This window comes from Condylura cristata, unplaced genomic scaffold, assembly GCF_000260355.1.
Source record: "Condylura cristata isolate star-nosed mole 26May11 unplaced genomic scaffold, ConCri1.0 scaffold00031, whole genome shotgun sequence".
NCBI lineage: Eukaryota > Metazoa > Chordata > Mammalia > Eulipotyphla > Talpidae > Condylura > Condylura cristata.
In genome coordinates, this window is record NW_004567132.1 from 2,217,838 (window position 1) to 2,239,064 (window position 21,227).

General features: G+C 39.1%; 1 protein-coding gene across 1 annotated transcript in view; it reads left to right on the top strand.

The window, feature by feature from the left end:
- Positions 1 to 21,227, top strand: part of EML6 (echinoderm microtubule associated protein like 6) — a 269,788-nt gene that overhangs the window by 215,681 nt on the left and 32,880 nt on the right. Inside the window, exons 25-27 of the mRNA XM_004691400.2 lie at positions 2,340 to 2,516; positions 11,858 to 12,059; positions 12,152 to 12,278. Coding sequence (XP_004691457.1) covers positions 2,340 to 2,516; positions 11,858 to 12,059; positions 12,152 to 12,278 — 506 coding nt within the window. The remainder of the gene's footprint in view (positions 1 to 2,339; positions 2,517 to 11,857; positions 12,060 to 12,151; positions 12,279 to 21,227) is intronic.

Below are 21,227 nucleotides of genomic sequence, written 5' to 3' on the forward strand. Positions count from 1 at the left end.
CTGGCATTTCGCTTCCCCTCTGCTTCCTAAGGAAGCTGTGTATATGGGACTGACTCTCCATGGGCTTCACTGCCTCCTCCACAACATGATAATGACATTTGTGCCTGAAGCAAGGTATTGAGGAAGAGAACCTTAGAGGACTCTATCCATCCAGTATTTTTAACAAGTTCATTTACCCCTTTTGGGTTTTGTAGGTTAGAAGGAGAGTTCTCAGTGCTTCATTTTTTTTTTTAATTTTTATTTATTTTTGTATAGAAGAAATGGGTTGAAAGGATTCCCCAGAGACAAAGTGGGGAGCACAGCAGTTGGATTTACTGAAATACACTGCTGATAGAAGCAACGGGCAAGACAGGAGAGGTCTGCTGCGCCATGTGTGGGTTAGCACCCTGACCAGGGATTGAATTCAGGCTGTAGACTGAGACTCTCACACTGAGACTTAACCCCAAGGCCACCACGGAGGCCCCTTAATGCTACATTTTAAATGTTATTTCTCTAACTTCTAAGTTAGACATTTGCTTCCCTTGGAGAGTACCATGTCCAAATCTGTGTTCCATTGGGGGTGATTGCAGAAGAGTCATACTAGCTCACCCCCTCTCCTGCCTGGACAGTGAAGCCAGAGAAAGTGCCACTGAGAGAGTAGCACTGTTGACAGACAAGGAGGATCTTAGAAATGGAATCTTTTCATAGGCAGAAAACCTGCTTCCAGAACCAAGTAGAAGTGGTTCCCTGCCTCTTTCTGTGACAGTCAGTTCAGGATGTCATAGGAACTGGTGACTTTACTTACACATCAGAAAACTGAGGTAATTGCTAGGTAATACTGCAGGTCACCTCACCCTGAGGTCTTGCCTGAAGAACCCAGGTCACCAGATTAGTCACTTCTTGTTGGCTCCCATTTCCCATTCTGTGTGTGTCCAGAAGAAATCTAGAACATTAAATGAGTATAAATTTCATGACTAAAATCTGGTAGCTCCTCCCACATCATGACCACAGTCCTAGCTGCATCTTTATTAACACCATTTCTCTTCTAAGCAGTGACAGGAAAACAGAAAACAATGAAAATGGAAATGAGATACATTAGCAACATTGAAAGAAGTTTCCAAATCCAAAGAGAATAATCTGGTTCTGAAGTTTAGCTTATTCTCTGATGATATTTTTACAGACTTGTAAACAGTGCTTTAAAGTGCTTGTCTAGAGAAACTATAATGCTGAGATGTACTAGCAAATCTTAGACGAAGATAAATGAGATCAAACTCCCCAAAGAAGTCTAATGTATAGGATTGTTGTTTTATTTTTTTTTAAGGAAAGAAAAGGCTTAATTTTTACCATAATCTAGCTTATACCTGTTGCCAACCTTCTGACTATGGATTTCAGACAAATAGTTTTAAAGGATAAAACATATATGCATGACAATACTATATGAATAGCTGTACATTTTTAAGGTAGTCTCACTAGAGCATAAAAGATATTAAAGTAACTACAGAATCTTATTGCTCTTTCCTCCAAGGGAGTAGTCCTTTAAAAAAAAGCCCTAACATTTTTAAACAGTTGCTAAACAATCGGCCACACACAATGTGATCAGTCTAGCTGAGTGGTTCTCATTGGAGCAATTTTTCCCCCTCCAGCTTCCCCAGGAACATTGGGTAATGACTGGGGGCAAGTTGGGAGGGTGCCACGGATATCCAGTGAGTAGAAGACAGGGATGTTGTTAAATACTCACACACAGGGCTGCCTGACAAGGAATTATCCAACCCCAAATGTGAATAATTCTGAGCCTGAAAGATCCTGTTTTTGTTTATGGTTTATATAATGATAAATATTTAGGTAAGAACTAAACATCTTAATTTTTGTCAAGTTTCCACAATTCTAAACTGTTTGCTTTATCAAGAGAAAACTATCTGGCTATTTGACAACAGTGCTGGTTTATTAAGACAATGCATGTTAAAATGAAGCTTAGGCCCTCCCTGGTGGCACAGCGGGTTAAAGCACAGCACTGAAAATCTGGAGCCACTTCCGCATGAGTTCGATTCCCGCCTGCCCCGGAGGTGACCACATGGCGCAGCAGACCTCTCCTGATCCGCCCACTGCTCCCCTCAGCAGTGTATTTCATAGATCTGCCTGTTCTGCTCCCCACTCTGTCTCTGGTGAAGCCTCTCACTGCCCCTGAGTCTCTGGTCTGTACCCCAGTTCTGTATACACAAATAAATAAATCTTAAAAAAAAAAAACGTAGCTTAGATGGTACACCCCAGCATATAGAACAAATGCCTGATGTTGGCCAAGACATCATTTAGGACTACTCAGAGGTTATGCAAAAGTATAGTCATTTTCTTTACTTCTTCAGATTGAGAAGATAGAGTGGGACACATGGACTTGTGTGCTGGGCCCCACCTGTGAGGGCATCTGGCCAGCACATAGCGATGTCACCGATGTGAATGCTGCCAGTCTCACCAAAGACTGTTCCCTTTTAGCCACTGGAGACGACTTCGGTTTTGTTAAGCTGTTTTCATATCCTGTCAAGGTAATAGTGCCTGTTTGTTACATTTACTTGTTCAGACTCATTAATAACTCTAAACTTATCGTATCTAAGTACATTTTTAAATATTGGAGGCATTACAGTCATGTTTACAGTGTCATTTTGATTCATGCTATATAAAAACCTTCATGACTTTATTATTACTTATTTGAGTCAGATCTCATTGCATAGATTTCTCCTTGAAAATCCATCAGTGGTGGTCAAATCAACATCTCACAAACTGCAAAGTAAGAATCTCAGCATCTCAGTCTGCTACATTTCAAATGAGAAGCTTAGTACCTCACAAAGCAGCCCCAATTCATTTTTAAGTAGTTTTAATTGTTACAATGTTTTATATTATATATGCTACACAATTGCATCATAGGTATCATTCAATAAAATGTTCAGGTTTGTCTCCATCCAGTGCTAACAGTTGATTTTGTAAATTCTGGGCACAGAACTTTATGTTTGTACAAAATAAAATTTATATTTTTTATTTAATCCCATTCTAACAATCTTCAACATTTTCTTAATACCTTTTCAATGCATGTGTTCTTTTCAGTGTCACATCATAATCCTATTTTACAAAAGTGAGTTCTAAATCATGGAAAGAAACAGAAAGACTAGAACAACCAATCATCACACTGCGAGTCCCTATTCAACTTTCCATTCAGTTTGTTAATGCATTTATTTAGTTACAGTACTTCAGTCAATCTCAGACATTTAGATCTATCTGACTTTATTCTTATGGAGCTCACATTTCTGTTCCCAGGCCAACTCAGTATCATGAAAGGCTTGGCAAATATCTTGCTAAAAACCAGATTGATAGTGGCCCTGGTATCCCTAATCTTTCTAACTAACCAACCAATTAAAGACATGTGGTGAGTTCACAGTAAAGCCCTATAGCTGCTTTGTAATCATTACTTTCTTTTCCAAACACTTATTGACCTTCTGTGTAATAATTCACCCTAGAATTTTCCAGGGATTGCATCAACTCATGAATCAATATTTGCCAGAGATTGTTTTCCCTCTTGGATACAGGAGTCTTTTATGTTTTATGCCACCTCTGCTGTTTCATGGACTCCTCACTTTTGTATTATTTCTATGGCCACCTTTGAAGGGTCCTGTATTCACAGAAATGAGCCCTGATTTTCCCTTTCTCAGTTGAAGAGCACTCTTTGTGATAGAAGAGATAAGTAAGTCTGCTTTCATTTCATTTTAAGTCATCTAAGAAGTATCCCTAACGTCTATATTTTTCTTCTATCCCTAAATGCATCTTTAAAATCCTTTTTCACCAGCCTTAGTTTTTTACTGTAGCAGTCCTGAAACAACATTTAAAGTTGTCCAAATAAAACTTTAATATTCATCCCTCGTTATTTGCTCCTTCTCACCTCATCCAAACACACTGGTTCTGTAGCCACTTTGGTATTTTTAGATGTCGTCCTCTTTCATTTTTCATTTGTTAATATCTGGTCAAATAGTAATTTGGGGTAACCTTATATACTACATACATCTGATTATGTCCAGCATTCCCTCCAGTGACCATCTCAAATTCCAAATCCACTTGGTAGCCTCTCACCAGTATCAGTCACTTTACTATCACTTACCAACCCTTCCTACTTGGCCAGTGTTCAGTTCTAAGCAGCAGTTTTCCTTGCTGATTCTATGTTTTATCAAATAAGATTGCTTGCAAGACAAGTCAAAACTTAGCGATTCCCGACTTTGGTAAAGTAAGCTTTTTTTTTTTTTTAAGATTTATTTATTTTTACAGAATGGAAGTTCAGGCCAGAGGTACAGGAGCAGTGAGATGATTCACCAGAGACAGAGTAGGAAACAGAATAGGCAGACTGATGAAGTAACTGTTGAGGGGAGGTGAGACAGAAAGTCCGCTATGCCATGTGGATCACTTCCCTAGCCAGGGATTAAACTGCTGCTGAAACGGCTGCAACCAGCTTTGTAATGCTATGCTTTAACCTGTTTTGCCACAAGAGAGGGCCCAAAGTAAGCTTTTAAGGGATTTAGATGTCCAAAATCCCCATAGCTTACTGTATCATGCCACTGTTGATCCTGGAAATCCATTCTGGCCAGCCAGGCTATCAAGAATAATAATTTCAAGCTTTGCTCCTCAGACTCCCAGAGTTCTAAGGAAGGTCCTCACGGTCCTTGGTTTCATCCAAAATTGCTCTCTGTGTTATATTTTAGACATTGAGCATCTGTGCAGAACTTTTTCCAATATTTTGTTATGAAGTTTTTCAAGCATATAGAAAAGTTGAAAGAGGTCCTAGAGTCCCATTATCTGGCACCTGTAATTCAAAGTAAAATATAGTCATCAGAATACACATCACTGAATGGTTTCATATGCTTATAATTTCCTAGCATTCAAGCTTTGTTTATGGTAATTTTTAAATTAAATGTATATGCTACAGTTGAAACAAATTTTAAGGTTCCCTTTGAAGAGGTTTCCCAAACACATGCATCTATATAATCCAAACACATGTCAAGATACATTATCACCTCCCCAGCAAGTTTTCCCATGCTCTTCTGACCATTCTCTACTCCCACTCTACAGTCAGATTTTTAAAAAATCATAAAACGATTGATACAGAACAAAAACAGGCATACAGACCAATGGAGTTGAATAAAAAACCCAGAAATTAACCCACAGATTTCTGGACACCTACTCTTTGACAAAGAAAAAATATACAATGGAACAAAAATAGTTTGTTTAATGAATGGTGCTGGAAAAGTTGGACTGCTACATGCAAAAGAATGAAGCTAGAATACTACCTCACACTAAGCTCAAAAAAACAACTTAAAATTAATTGAAGAATTAGGCATAAGACCTAAAACTATAAAGTATTTAGAAGAAAATATAGGCAAAACACTACATGACATACATCTCAGTAATATCTTTAAAGACACATCACCTAAAGCAAAGAAAATGAAGGAAAAGATAAACAGCTGGGACTACATCAAATTAAAGAGCTTCTGTACAGCAAAAGAGACATTAACCAAAACAAAGAGACACCCCACCAATAGGGAGAACATTTTTGTACTCCATACAACTGATGAGGGACTGATCACAAAGATGTGCAAAGAACTCACATTACTCAACAAAAACAAAGTAAAAAATCCAGTTAAAAAATGGGCAGAAGAACTTAAAAGACACTTCTCCAAATAGGAAATGCAAATGGCCAACAGGTATATGACAATGTTCAACATCCCTTATAATCAGGGAAATGCAAGTTAAAACAACAATGATATACTGCCTTGCACCAGTGAGAATGGCACATATTTAAAAAACTAGCAACAACATATGTTGGCAAGGATGTGGTGAAAAAGGAAATTTCCTACACTGCTAGTGGGAATCAGACTAGTCCAATCACAATGGAAAGCTTTAAGGAGGTTCCTCAGTCTACCAAAAATGGAGCTACTATATAACCCAGCAATTCCACTGCCAGGGATCTACCTATAGGACACAAAATCATTAATACAAAAGAATACATGCATCCCCGTGTTTATTGCAGCACTATTTATAATAGGTAAGGCATGGAATCAATCCAAAATGCTCAAAAATAGGCAGCTGGATCAAGAAGATGCGGTATATATATAAACAATGGAATATTACTCAGCAATCAAGATAAATAAACTAATTCTATTTGTAGCAACATGAATGGCACGAGAAGGGATTATGCTCAGTGAAATATTCAGAAGTAAAAAGAAAAACACCAGATGATTTCACTTATAAGAAGAATATAGAGGATATAGTAAAAATAAAAGATAAACAGACAACTAAAAACCAGTGGTATTTTAGAGGGGAGGGGGAAGGAAAGGAATCAAAGGGAGAGCAGGAAAAGCACAAGGGACTATGGAGAGGGTGCACAGGTCAATTGGTAGTGGCAATCCTCTGGGTATTACTTCTGAGAAAAGAAAGCAAACATTGTACAAAAATGAACAATGGTGTAAAATAATACAAATAAATTATATATTAAAAAATATTTCAGTGTTTTTTGCCATAGTTGATTTTACCTGGATAATCAAGTAGGTACTATTTGTAGCTACTTGATTTTTTTCTGGATGTTTTCACTCAGAATGTTGAGGTTTAGCCATGTTGTGCGATAATTAGTTGCTCTTTTATATAGTTGAGTGGAACTTTACTGCATGGTTGTAGTGGGCTTAGTTATCTACCCATACAGCTATCAACAGACGCATGCTTTTCCACTGTTGGTTGGAATGAAGCTGCTGTGAGTATTTTGGGAAAGTATTATGGATTTGTTTTTGTTTGCTTGAGTAAATACATAGGAGTGGAATTTCTAGGTCACAGGAAGAAAGTGTATGTTTAATGTTATAAGAAACTGTCAGACCTTTTTCCAAAGTGACTTTATCATTTTATATCCCCACCAAAACCATGAGCGGCCCAGTACCAACATTTTTTGATGTCAGACTTATAAAATTTAGCTGTCCTGGGAGGGAGTGAGGTAGAGAGCTCATTGTATCTCCCTGATAACTAATGATACTGGGTACTTTTAATTTGCTTCTTTGGCCTCTGTGAAGGATTTGCAAAAATCTTTTGTCATATTATTTTATGCTGGATTATTAATCTTTTTACTTTTGAGTTCAGTGTATAAAATTTAAGAGTTTTCTAATATAAAATATTTGAGAACTACTGGTAAATATAAATTCCTTTAATAATATTTCTTCTCTCCCTTATTTACTTATATTTTATTTTTATTTTATTTTTTTTTCTTTTTTAAATTTTTTAAAGATTTATTTATTTGTACATACAGAACTAGGGTACAGGCCAGAGACTCAGGGGCAGTGAGAGACTTCACCAGAGTCAGAGTGGGGAGCAGAACAGGCAGATCAACGAAGTACACTGCTGAGGGGAGCAGTGGGCCGGTCAGGAGAGGTCTGCCACGCCATGTGGTCTCCTCCGGGGGGGGGGGCAGGCGGGGATTGAACTCATGCGGAAGTGGCTTTAGCTTCTCAGTGCAGTGCTTTAAACCGCTGTGCCACCAGGGAGGGTCTATTTTTATTTTTTTTAATTGAAATAACATTGATTTACAATGTTGTTTGTATTTTAGAGGTATAGAATCTCTCCTTAGTTACACCTTAAATGTAACTTTCCTCTGCTTGCTCAGTTCTTTTTAAATTGAGATATAATTGATACATATAAGTATTATATTAATTTCCTGTGCATAATAATTCAATATTTGTTAGTATTGTACAATAATCACCATAGTTAAATCCAGTTGACATTCATCATTACATAAGATTAGTTTCTTTTGTCTTCCCTGATGGTACAAGGGGTTAAAGCATGAAGCTGTCCACAGCCAGGGTTGTGTGAGTTCCATCTCCCACCAGGGAGGTGACCCACATGGTGCAGCAGACCTCTCCTGTCCCACCCGCTGTTCCCCTCAGCAGTGTATTTAAGTAGATCTTCTTGTTCTGTTCCCCACTCTTTCTCTAGTGAATCCTCTCACCACCCCCATACCTCTGGCCTGTACGCTAGTTCTTGTATGCATAAATATATAAATCTTATGAGAAGAACTTTTAAGATCTACATTCTTAGCAACTTTCAAAAATACAATATTAGCTATTATTACTAAGATGTGCATTATATTCCCAGGACTTAATTATTTTATAACTTGGAAGTTTGAACCTTTTGTCCTCACTTACTTTTCCATCTCCACTCCCCTCTTCCTCTTTTTGTCTTTTTCCAATCTGATTTTTGGATCATACTTTCCTTTCAAATATATACACTCCAGGATAATGAATATTTCCAGATGTGCAGTTCCATTCTTCCAACTGTTGTTGGTCTGTTGAACAAAGTTCACCTTCCATTATGGGCTGGCGGTTTTTGTCCATGCCAAAATTAATATTACGAAGCCCTAGCCCTCTTTACGGATCTCTCTTGCTTAGAGCTGGCTTTTTGTGGAAATAATTAAGATTAAATGAGGTTATAAGAATGGGGCTCTGATCCAATAGGATTTGTGTCCTTAAAAGAAGACACATCAAGTAGCTCACTCTCTGATTATCTGCACACACCTCCTAAGGGTATGTGAGCCCCCAGAGAGAAGCCTGTGTGTACAAGCCTGCATTCATGGCTGGCACCTTGATCTTAGATTTCCCAGCCTCCAGAACAATGAGAAGCCTCTGTTGCTATTGCACATGCAATATCACCTTGCATGTGATGTTTTTTAGCAGCCCAACTAGATAAAGACACTGTCCTATTCCAGCACTCTAGCACTGAGCTCCTGTCACCAAGTCCTGGCAATGCCTATAAGATAGCACTGACATGTAACACACCCTCTACCCAAAATTCAGTTCTGCTTGTTACACTCTAAGATCATGTCTTCTGCCTGATCTTTATCCTCTTCCTGTGAGTTACTATGCATCTCATTCAGTCATTTTTCTTTCTTAAGGACAAACTATGTGTTCTTTAAATATTTACTTTTAGGATTTAAATCCATCTTGATGACATCTATACCCCTGACGATCACATTGTTTTCAGCCTCCATGAAATAGTCTTTGCTTTATCTAAACCCACCTGCTTTTCTAGTGTCTTAAGTCATGTGTCACAAAGCCTAATCCTGCCCATCAATACCATCTACATGGGTGGCTAATTGCTTCCCTCAGCCTCCCTTCCATTCCAAAGCTGTGCCTGTCTGCTATACCAGAGATATTTTAAAAACTACAGTTTTATTGAATTAATAATTGGCATTCAGCACTGTAAGTTGAAGGGGTACAACATACTGACTTGATTTATGTAGCTTGAGAAGTGATTACTTTAATAAAATAAGTTGACCTTCATCATATCCTGTAGATACAAGAAAAACCAACTTTCATTGATGCATACCTGCCACTTGTATAATGTTATAAAGCAATATTATACTATAAAAAAATGAATAAAGAAAGTGTGGTTAAAACTCTTAAGGGGATCCCCCCTGGTGGCACAGTGGGTTAAAGCACATCACTAAGAAGCTAAAGCCACTTCAGCATGAGTTTGATCCCTGCCCTGGAGGTGACCCACATGGCGCGGCAGACCTCTCCTGACCTGCCTGCTGCTCCCCTCAGAGGTGTACTTAGTCTTCCTGTTCTGCTCCCTGCTCTGTCTCTGATGAAGCCTCTCACCACCCCTGCACCTCTGTCTTGTACCCCAGTTCTGTATTCATAAATAAATAAATCTTTTAAAAAAAAAACTTTAAGGGGATTCTTTCTCAGCAACTTGCAGATACATCATACAACAGTCTTAGATCACTTTGTGCATTACCTCTCCACTATCTATTTCTCTTATATCTGGACATTTGTATGTTTGCCATCTTTTGTTAATATTTTAAAACCCAACTTCAAGTTAAGTTTTCTTTGCAGAACATCAAAATTCTTGAGAATAGTTCTTTGAAAGGAACCTTATATTTAAATTTTTACTAATAGGAAGAATATATGAAGATTGTGAACATGGGGAACTTTCACAAGTTTCATCATATGCTGGAGGATTTTTCACTTAAAAGTAGTTAACAAGCAGCATTGTAGAGACATATCCCAGGCTCTTCATTCTTTGAGGGCTCTGTGATTGAAGAGATTTGTGGCGTGAGCTCTTTCCGCATAACAGAAGTGTCAGTTTGGCAATCCCCACGGCCTCTTTCTCCTGCAAGAGCTCCTTGTTTCCTGGAACCTCCTAGTAACTGTGATTCCCTTCATTCAGTGTGAATTCACTGTTCGATAGAGCAGTGATCTTATTTCCTATTCTGAGAATCTTGAATCACCCGTGCTAAAAGAATCTCAGCTTTGTTGAAAAGCTGCAGTGACTGACTCAGAAATTTTCCTCGTTCTCCTCCATGTCACTTTCTTTGCCTTTACAGTCAGATTCTGATCACCTTAGACCATTTTTCCCCTGACCCTTTATGTTTCAGTTCTTTCTTCCATTCTGTTTAGAAGTTCTGTGTCCCCTCATATGAGTAAAGGGAGGCATTTCTCACCCTTCTTTCCCTCTAGAAACTAGCCTTTCTGGTAGACGTGATGAGTGGGTTCCTGTTCCCACAGGACATGTGGCAGCAGCCTCTGTGTCTGTCCTCTCTGTTTCATGCACCTACCTCTCGCGTGATCACCCCGTGGTTTCCCTGAGAGCTCACTGTTTGGCTTTCTTATTCACTAGCAAACTAATGGCCTTGGCAGACTTCCTGGAAATGCTGCCTGCCTGTCCACTGCCCTGATCTTTCTAGACTCAGTACTGCTATGGAGTGGACACCTCCACTCTGCAGCCAGGTAGCGGTCAGCCAAAAATGAAGAGATGTTGTTTAAGCCTAGTTTACAGCCATACAATCTCCTGCTTCTGTCACCTACTATGTGACAAGGCTGAGTTATTTTCCCCCCCGCAGTCTAGTCCAAAGGCCCCTGGAAGTCTCCTAGCAATTATTGCTTAAAATGTTGATCTGGGACACCCAACCCTCTCATGACCTCGGAAAGTGGCACGAGGCTTCCCACATTGCGTAAGGTATTCCCTGGGAGTCGCTGAGAGGACAGAAAAACTCTCCTAAGTGCCTATTCCTGCCCCCCTCCCCCACCCCAAGCTGTTTTTGCCAGACTGTGGTTCATGTAACAAAAATAGAAGCTGGTTTCTGGTGGCAGCCCTGACTTCCACCATGTGAGGATTACCCCAGAGTGAGCAAATGATTCACATCCCCCTCTCATTTTTTCCTACCTAGAGGAATGCCTGGGCACAGCAGCTCTGAAGAACTTTTAATAAAGTTGATTGTTGAAAAGAAACTTACTTTGATTTTAAATCAATTATTTGAATATTTCTAATATTAGAAATTGTTTCCACTGTCTGTGGCAGAAACTGCTATATATGTTTTAAATCTCACTTGAGGTCCTAGTTATAAGAAGACCCTTGCTCTTCTGTTATAACTAACCTGGGCTGTGATACAAAAGCCACTGGGGAGGATGATTGGGAAAGTACTTCTGATCTCAAATGTCAGCCAGACTCACATCGGTAATTTACATCAGAGACCTTGGAGAATGCACATTTGGTATTGAGAGGAAATGAAACAAAGTCCTTATAATTCTGTGAGCTCCCAGAAATAGGTTCTGTAGTTAAGCATTTCACCCATTTTCTCACAAACTATCTATTGAGGAATTATAATGAGTCAGATAATGTTATGGAAAAAGACCAAATTCCTACCCTTTTGGTACTTGACATTCTAGAGAAATAGAGGGAAATTCCTGCTTACATGAACTGTTTCATTTGTGTCTAGTAAAAGCCACCCTGGAGAATAACTTGGGGGAGATAGTCCAGAGACAGGGATAATACTAGTCCAGAGCTGTCCTCACTGATTCTGGTTTTACAGGGCCAGCATGCAAGATTCAAGAAGTATGTTGGACACAGTGCGCATGTCACCAATGTGAGGTGGCTGCACAACGACTCAGTGCTGCTCACAGTAGGTGGTGCCGACACAGCCCTGATGATCTGGACAAGGGAGTTTGTGGGGACCCAGGAGAGCAAACTGGTAGATAGTGAGGAGTCGGACACTGACGCCGAAGAAGATGGAGGTGAGCCCTGACTATATGCAGACTGCCCCTTCCTCCGCAGCCTCCCAAGCTGCTGCACACCAGCTCCCTCTCCCATCTCTTTGTTGTTTGAGGCTATGACAGTGATGTGGCTCGAGAGAAGGCTGTTGACTACACCACCAAGATCTATGCTGTGAGCATAAGGGAGATGGAAGGCACCAAGCCACACCAGCAACTGAAGGAAGTTTCAGTGGAAGAAAGGTATGACGTCCTCGGGTTTGTTTGCACTTAAGATTCCTGATGACAAAAAGCTCGTTTTGTGTTTTAAGCACAACACACTTCCTATTTGTCACTGAACTAGTCTTTAATGTAAATGCACAATCTTCATCTGCATACAGGCTTACCCCAGGGCAACTGCCCATAGGTCTCTATGTGTGGCAAAGGGTGGGCCCACCATGGCAGATGTTCCTGATGGAATACACTTAAATAGACATGAGGAAAGGTTTCCTCTTGCGTTCTTGCTGGTGGGATACCCAAAAGCAATCCTAAGGCTTATGGCTGACAGGAGAGTGTGTGGCAGAAGTAGGAGTTTGGCAGGCCTCTGAGGCCTGGAAGAGTAGTGGTAGGTTGTGAAAAGTAATCTTCCAATGTAACCAGAGTCTATGTAACATCAGCACTTGGTACACCTCCTCTTACTGTCTCCTCTCCTACCCAAATTTATTCATGTGGATTTGGGGATTCTAGACTTACCCAATTTGATTTTGTTTCTTTGGATCCTCTATATAGAAAGAAAGGTTTTTTCTTATTTTTGATGTGCCATTGTAAAAATTGAAGTTTTCAAGCATTTTGATATTTTGGGGAAAATACCAATTACTACATTTACTTAATTTACCATATTCACCACAGGGAAGATAATTTTATGAAAAAAGCTAACATGTTAAGAGAATTTCATGGCTCTCAAAGATGTTTTCAAAATTCTTTGTGGGCTCTTCAGATTGACCTGGATTCAGTGTTCTTAAGTACCCAGGTGCCATGAATAATTCATGAGATTCAAGTTGTTTTTTCATCATGGTTGCAGCCTAATAACTATTTAATAAATCTAATATAAACATCATTCCCCTTCCTGTTTCAGTTCAATTCTAGATGTTAAAAATGCTCCACAAATTATAAGTGTTCTGTGGCCAAGAGGATTGTATCTGATGTGAAAATCCCTAATCCTACCTGCCATCTTTTAGATGTTAATATGAAGGTTCAGAATTCTCTTTTGATTAAAAAAAGGTAGAGTTTTTTTTTATAATATAGTGGATTTTGCTTGCAGCATGGCATTTTTAATGGCCACAAAGAAGAAATCATTTTAAATGACTTAATCCTAAGAAAAGGAAATATGAAAGGATCATATGCACAAGAGTGCATGATTAAGCCTCACCCTTAAATGACCCACTCTGAAAAAATCATTTGCCCTAAATTAAATATTATTTTCCAAAAAATAAATACCCAGGCTTTCCAACCTAACATAACATAATAAAATGAGTTCATTGACTATTACTCCAAGGTTGTTTCTGATGATTTTCTACAATCTAGTAGTTCATCATTCTGAGATTTAGACCAGCTACTAAAATGTAGATTTTAACAAAATTTCTAATTCTCAAAACTGCCACTTGTTTCTAAGCTGAACTAAGGGTCACCTAAGCCTCTCCTGGTCTTCTTGTCTCTCTGCGCAGGTCTGTAAAAATACCTTTCATGTTCAGTGTAGGAAATCCTAGAAAGAACCATACATGTTTCAGAATTTGAATTTTAAATTACTTGAATAGTTTTTAAATTCAAAGCTACTTCATTTTCTTCATTATACCACATCAAGAATCTGGTATCCGTGAGCTTATATAGAATTGACTATTTTTACATAAAAGAAAAATGGTTATGAGATATAGAGATTGGCTTTTCAGTACTTCACTGATTTTTTTCTTTAGATAGCTCACAATAAGGTAGAGTGAAGAAAAAACAGAGTGGAGAAAACAATTTTAAGATAAATATAGGGCTGGAAGAATAATGAAGTCTTTTCTGTAGAGAATAATATCCTTGATGACTTGACAAGTCTTGAAGCCTCCAGAGAGGCTGTAACCGGAGAGCTGGATGCCAGCTACATAACACTCTGGGAGTAAAGCAGAGCCCTGGCAGGAAGGGGCAGTAAATGGGCCTGAGTTAGTGGCCTCCATGGAGTCAAATCCTAATTAGAAGAAGGGGAGTCCAAGCTTCAGAGATAGGGCTGTAGGTAATTTCTGGACTGCAGAAGAGAGGGAAAAGAGTGGCAAAAAAGGTGAGGCATTCAGAGAATTTGTGAGAATGTAGCATGGAAGTACAAAGGTGAGGCAGGGAGAGCTTTTTTTTTTTTTTTTTTTAAGATTTATTTATTGGCCCTCCCTGGTAGCCCAGCAGGTTAGGATGCAGTACTGCAAGCTAGCGGCAGCCGCTTCAGTTTGAGTTCAATCCCCAGTCCTGGAGGTGACCCAAATGGCGCGGCAGACCTCTCCTGTCTCACCAGCTCCTCCCCTCAGCAGTGTACTTCATTGATCTGCTTGTTCTGCTCCCCAGTCTGTCTCTGGTGAATCCTCTCACCGCCCCTGCACCTCTGGCCTGTACCCCAGCTCTGTATGCATAAATAAATCGACAAAGTACACTGCTGAGGGGAGCAGTGGGCAGGGCAGGAGAGGTCTGCCACCCACGCCATGTGAGTCACCTCCAAGCTGGGGATCAAACTCGCCCCAAAGCAGCTGCAACTTGCTTGCAAGTGCTGTGCTTTAACCCACTGAGCCACCAGGGAGGGCCCAGCAGCTGCATTTATAAGCAACTGAACTTCTAATTCCTAAAACTTAAGATAGTCATAGATCATTTTTAATTATACCTGGATATTTAAAATATATGTGAAGCTCTGGATTGTGCTTCTTTTTGCAACTTATAACACATTGTGGCATAAAATTCTCGGTTCCAGGTCTTTTCAGAAGGGGGAAAACTAAGAGAAATGTGTAACTGCTCTCAAAAGAATACTAGACTACCCCATCCATATGTGTTCCCTTAGTATCTATGGAGTCACCTAGCCGCCCATTTCAGCTTAGCCTCCATAACTTAGCCAGACTCTCTTATACCCCCACCCTTAGGTGACCTTTGAGTGATCCTGCTTCATAATTGTCATATGTGGCATGCAGCTGAGGAAAAGTCCTGAAATCTTTTCTGATTCACGCTTTCAGATTTCATCTAGACATGCAGGGCTGCCCCACAGGGCTCTTCTTCACCCCCAGCTGACTCCATGTAATTCTGGTCTGGAGAAACCTTTCCAAGCAAGCCTCTCCCAGGCACCAAGTTCCCAGCTCCAACCTGACCTGCTCTATTGCTCTCACCTAACCTCACATCCTGCTTAGCTATGCTTTCTTATAATGTAATGGCTGTCTGTTTATTTGCAAACTTAAATTTATTGTGTGATCATTAACCTGTCAGAACATTTCTTTTGAGAAAAGAAAAAAAAATGAGGGAAGTAAATAATTTTTCAGAAAAGTTTAAGGTACAACATGTTTACCTTATCACAGCACAGGGATAGTACTAAAACCCAATTTTCTGACTCCAGGAGAAATAGTTCTTCTGTCAAACTCACATAAAACAAAATTCCTAAAATTAACTAGGTACAAATTACTAGGATTGCCTATAAGATTACATTCCTTTCATATATTACCAAGGTCAGACCTAGGTTTCTGATGTATAAAGTAGGGCTTTCAGTTTCTTCAAGAGGGCTACCCAATTCAAGCAGGTCTGAACAGAAGTAATCTATTGTCTCATCTGAGAATCCCAGCATGAAGGGACTTCAGGTGTTACTTTATCTAGCTTCCAGGGATCTGTTCTTTCTGCATATCTCAGTGTAGCTTCCTCTGAGAATTTCCATTTCATCAAACAGCAAAGTGGCTGCAGTACCAAGCCTGCAATTCAAAATCAACAGTAGAGAACTGCTTCTGATTCACAAATCCCCCTCATTGCCTTATGTGCTAGGGTTTTTTGGGGGGGGGAGTGAGGGGGGCTTATGATCAGCCTTGAATCAGTCACACTAACCTGGGAAATATGAACCTTTGGCAATTCCTAAGTAGACACATGCTACCCACAGATTAGCAACATTATAATCTCTTCCTCTAGAAGTGAAAATCCAAGACTGTGATGAAAATTAGAGTGATTGATTTTTTTTCTTAAGATTTATTTTATTTATGCATACAGAACGGGGCCAGAGGTACAAGGGGGTTGTGAGGATTCACCAGAGACAGAATGGGGAGCAGAACAGGCATGTTGAGTGAAATACACTGCTGAGGGGAACAGCAGGTGGGTCAGAAGAGGTCTGCTACCCCATGTGGGTCATCTTCCTTGCTGGGAATTGAACTCATGCAGAAGTAGCTACTGATAGCTTCTCAGTGCTGTGATTTAACCCTTTGTGCTACGAGGGAAGGCCTAGAGTGATTGATTTCTGATTGAAAATTAGAGTGATATGATTGAAAATGCAATTATCTACTACTACTTGTAGCGAGAGATCTCAGAGTCTCAACCCATAGCTGTATTTAACCCCACATCTGGGATCTCAAGAGCTATGAAGTTTTCACAGTTAGGTCTGATGGCTAATAATAATATGGTTCTTTTGAACTACCACTTAAGAAGAGGGAGAATGAGACACAGAAGCAGTGGTCACAGAAGCTGAGCAGGATTCTCCCCTTGCCATGCATGTTTTGCTCAGCTGAATGTTGGAAGATGCCAGCAGTCAGAGGATGTAAAGACACAGATGTACAGAAGCAAGAGCATAAAATTATAAGTAACACACCATCCCCTTTGAGAACCACTTTTCCAAGGCTCCCACATTCCTAATGGGATGGAAATGAATAACCCTGTGGAATGAGGACTCAGCCATTTAGGGAGAACTTGCACACTCCTATGAGAACTTTTCCCTTTCTCTTGGGGAGATGCTGGTTCTGTGTGTGCCTCTCCCCAAATGGCCATACCATGCACACAGCTGACAGACGGGAGGAGCAGGTCAGTGTTTAGACATGCCTTCCAGGAGGCCCAAGTTTCAGGTCAGTCTGAGTCTTATCTTTATCATTTACCCTCTGACCTGGCATTTTACTGCATCAACTTAGAAAAAATATTTTTTGCATCTCACACTGATACCTACTTGAATTTACAAGAAGGAGACGCTATAGCAATTAAGCAGATAGACATTTTATTTTTTAAGATCAGTTAAGTCGTTTGTCACTCTATCCTCATTTTTAGATGATAAATTGAGCACTAATTGATTGCTATTGGTATGACTTCCTTTTCTAAGGCATGGTTTGTTTTATTTCTCTCTTGAAGTGACAGTGCAATCCTTTTAAGTTGCATTTATTTTAATGTCTGGTTAGTTATTTTTATTGTTACATGCTGAAATTGTCACATTTGGTTTTTTGCAGCACTTTTCTTTGGTTTAGCTTAGGTGCCTGTGAAAAATATTGCTTCCAAAATGCTTCTATAATTGTCCTTGTTCTTTGACAAGATTTCCACACTCAGAGGTTTTCCTGAGTGTGGAATCTGGTCTCTTTGTGTACCTTAGTTTGTTTCCCATAACTGCTGAAGTCTATTTAAAACTTGAAAAATATTTTTTTTTCTAGTTCTAATGTTTGGTTCAAGTGCCCTAAAGTGGGATTCAAGGAATACAAAAATATAAGATATAAAACAGCTAGTATCTTGCATAGACTTGGTAAACTGTGAAAAGAATAAACCACATCTTTCAAATGTGGCTGCAATGCTGTGTGGCTTGTGGCCTTAGCAATAGAGAGCACTTTGAAAGGGAAGCAGATTGGGGCTAGCTTAATGGAGAAGGGATTGTTAACGAAGATGTGGTCAGGATGAAGAGAAACAGGAGTGGTTACAGAATCTTGGAGATAGCAATGACTGCACACCATTACCACCTCTAGACCTAAAGAGGTGAAAGAGAGGAAGCTGTTGTCAGATGTGAAGAACATCACCTGACAAGAGCAGAGACCTGAGGGTAAGAGTTGAAGGTAACTAACCTGAGTCCCTGCTAGGAGATGTGGAGGTGACAGAGGGGGTGGGAATACTCAGTTGCATTCTCTTCTCTGAACTTTTACTCGTGCCTTTAGTTGAATCTATTCAGAAGTTACTAAAACTGTTAGTGCAGAAAAGAATCTTAGGCCATTTTAATGTTGAATAGTAAATATTATTTGTAATGCCTTGGAATATATATAAGTATTACACCTGGAATCATAATAATTGGAATTACAGCTATATCTAGATGCCAGTAAATGTAACAAATTAACATCAAGAATCATTAGAGACATTTAATACTTTATCCAATTTATGCAGAAATTTAATGAATCATCATTTTCTCACCATTGGCTGGGGGTGTCATGAGAATCAACATAATTATCAGTGTATACATGTCTTTTATAACTTTTTAAAAATTTTATTCATATTACTTGTTGATATTCCCAAATGTCACTTAAAGTAATATTTAAATATCTTTAGTCCATCTCAGAAATTTTTATTTGAATAGTAAGGAAAAAATAGAAATTAAAAACTTGCAACTATAGAAGTATGTAGTACAAAATAACAGTTATTTTGTAAGGATCAAATTATCATAGAAGCCAAGTTTTTCATCCTATGGTAATGTAACTGGAAAATGACAGGGTCAGGCTGCCTGTCAACTGCTGGAAGCCAATGGGAACTGAATCTCTCTCACTCACTTTATTGTCAGAAAACCCATGACCTGAGAGAACGGGAATATTTTACCTCAGATGTCAGAAACCCATTCTGACATCTCATCTCAACCTGACCTTTTTCTAGTCAACTAAACAAGACCAGTTAATCATAAGTAAACCCCCTCCCACTACAGCCTATCTCAGTCGGTGCCCTGGTCTTCATCACATCCCCAGATTGTTGTCACCGCTTGGGTCATCTTGACTTAGGTAAAACTTACCCTGTTTCCTGGATAACATCTGGGAAAAGCATCAATGTCTGATACTTCAGACATCACCGGGGGCTGGGACCTAGTTCAAAACACAACTTTTAGTTCAAAGATATTAATCATGTCGTGTTTGCATGTTGCTTTTGGTGTGTGTTCATGCAGATTCTTCTCACCCTTTGTTGGTCATTGTGTGATTGCTACAGAGGTGAATCACAAAGGCATTTCTTTTAGGAAACTAAGTTTATTTTCAAATAAACTGACTGTCCATTTGTATTCCTAATAGGTGCTTGCCATACTTTGTAATTTATTTTTTAATGTCCTATGTCTGACATCTTATCTAACTGCTCAATCAGAGCCCATATTCAGATAAGAACATGACTTTCTGACAAGATGCAAAATAAATATGAATCATACTATTTTTATGGAAACTGGAATATAACATAAATATTCAGTGATTTTTTTTAAAATTCTGAGTTGGTACAGTAATTAGTTCAGGGATTCTTTTTACAATGCTCCTGAGTCAGTAGTCTATATGTTTTTTCAGGTCCCTTATTAACAAGGACTGAGGCTTGCAATTTTGGCTACCTATCCAGGGATGAATAAAAGAATATAAGACTTACCTTAAAATACTTATAAGAACATTTTACAACCTTTGCCAGAGAGGAGGTTCAGACCCTCCCCCCTGTTTTCTCACCTCAGAATCCCAAACTGGGCCTAACCATCTTTTTTCCTTCCTCAGAAAGCCCTTGGGCTAGTTGCTAGATTCTCTTGCTTGTCTCAAACTGAGATCATGTCTTTTTTAGGAAGTTAGTTTTTAACTTATTTGTATTGTCGTAGCACCAGTTTAATGTAGTTTACTCATGAATATGAACAGCTGTAGAAATTGTGATATTTATAGTTTTAGTTATCAATTTATTGAGTACATTTAACATGGATATTAAGTTAGTTAATTATGTAACATGTATTATACCGTCTTCTAAAGAGAAGTTTCAAGAAATAATGTTCCTTATACACTTTAGTCAATCAAGCTATTTGTTTTAACTAAATAGTATTTATTTTCTAAAAAGTCAGTCTCTGGTGCAATTAGAAAATCATATTTAAATTCCTGACCTCCAAATGTGGTCTTTAATTTTTTTTTTCTCTAAATGACAAATTTACAAGATACAGTTGCCTACAAGGGGATATTTTTAGTATATATCTTTAAAAGGAGAAATCCTCACATTTAAATTTATTAATATAAAATTAATCTCCATCTTTGCCATTTGTAAAAACAATTAAGGTTAATGACAAAAGTTTTATATCAACTTTGTGATTATTACCATTACCTCTCCAACATTTGAAATCTTTGGCATCTTCCAGTCTCCTTATCTTAGTCCTGGAATCCCAGGCTTTTATAAGTGTTGACTCAGTGAGAGTCAAAGCAAAACTCTGCTCCCCTTGTATTTCCTCTTCCAAGACCTCAGTAAATATCCAGGGTTCACCTGAAGGTGACTTACTGCATTCTGGCAAGGGGCTTGAGGAAGTTTATGGCATTAGCTGCTCTTCAGAGGCAGTCTGCTGAGTCATCACAATGTAACTATGATGTGAACGATGGAAAGGCAACAAATCAAATGTTAGATGTTGTAAAACTTCTTTATTTTATAGTTGCTGGAAAGCTATAGGTGTAGTTACCAAAGGATGGCTCCTCAATGTTTAGGCTTTCTGAGTTCCCAGTGGAACAGATAATCATGCTTAGGAGAGCTTTTCCCAAGAAAAGAAAAGAGGTTTCCTTTGCTCTTTTCCTAAGGTTTTGTTTTATGCCTTTCTGCAAACACACCTAGATGTTTAGGAGAATCTGACTCTATGCCTGCCAGCACAGGAGGTATAGATAACTACTGTAAAATCATTCTAGCACACTACAGCCACTCACCATGAGGTCAGGAGGGCTGTCGTTGGCTGTCAGGGTCATGCCTTGACACAGCCAGGCTGCAGGCTGTGAGCTTCTTTCTAGGACAGTGGGATGGGCTCCTTCATCATTCTCTGGCTGTCCCTGTTGTGTTTCCTAAGGTCTTCTTTGTCTTTGTTCTCCCTTGCAAAGTCTGTGATTAGCATTATGACTTCACTTCTTTATTATTCTATTTGTATTATTTGGAGGCCTGGGAATTGCTTTAAGAATTGAAGAATCATAGGCCTTTGTTGTTTGCTAGATTTAGGACTTCTCATAATGCATAATGCATCATCCCACACCCCAA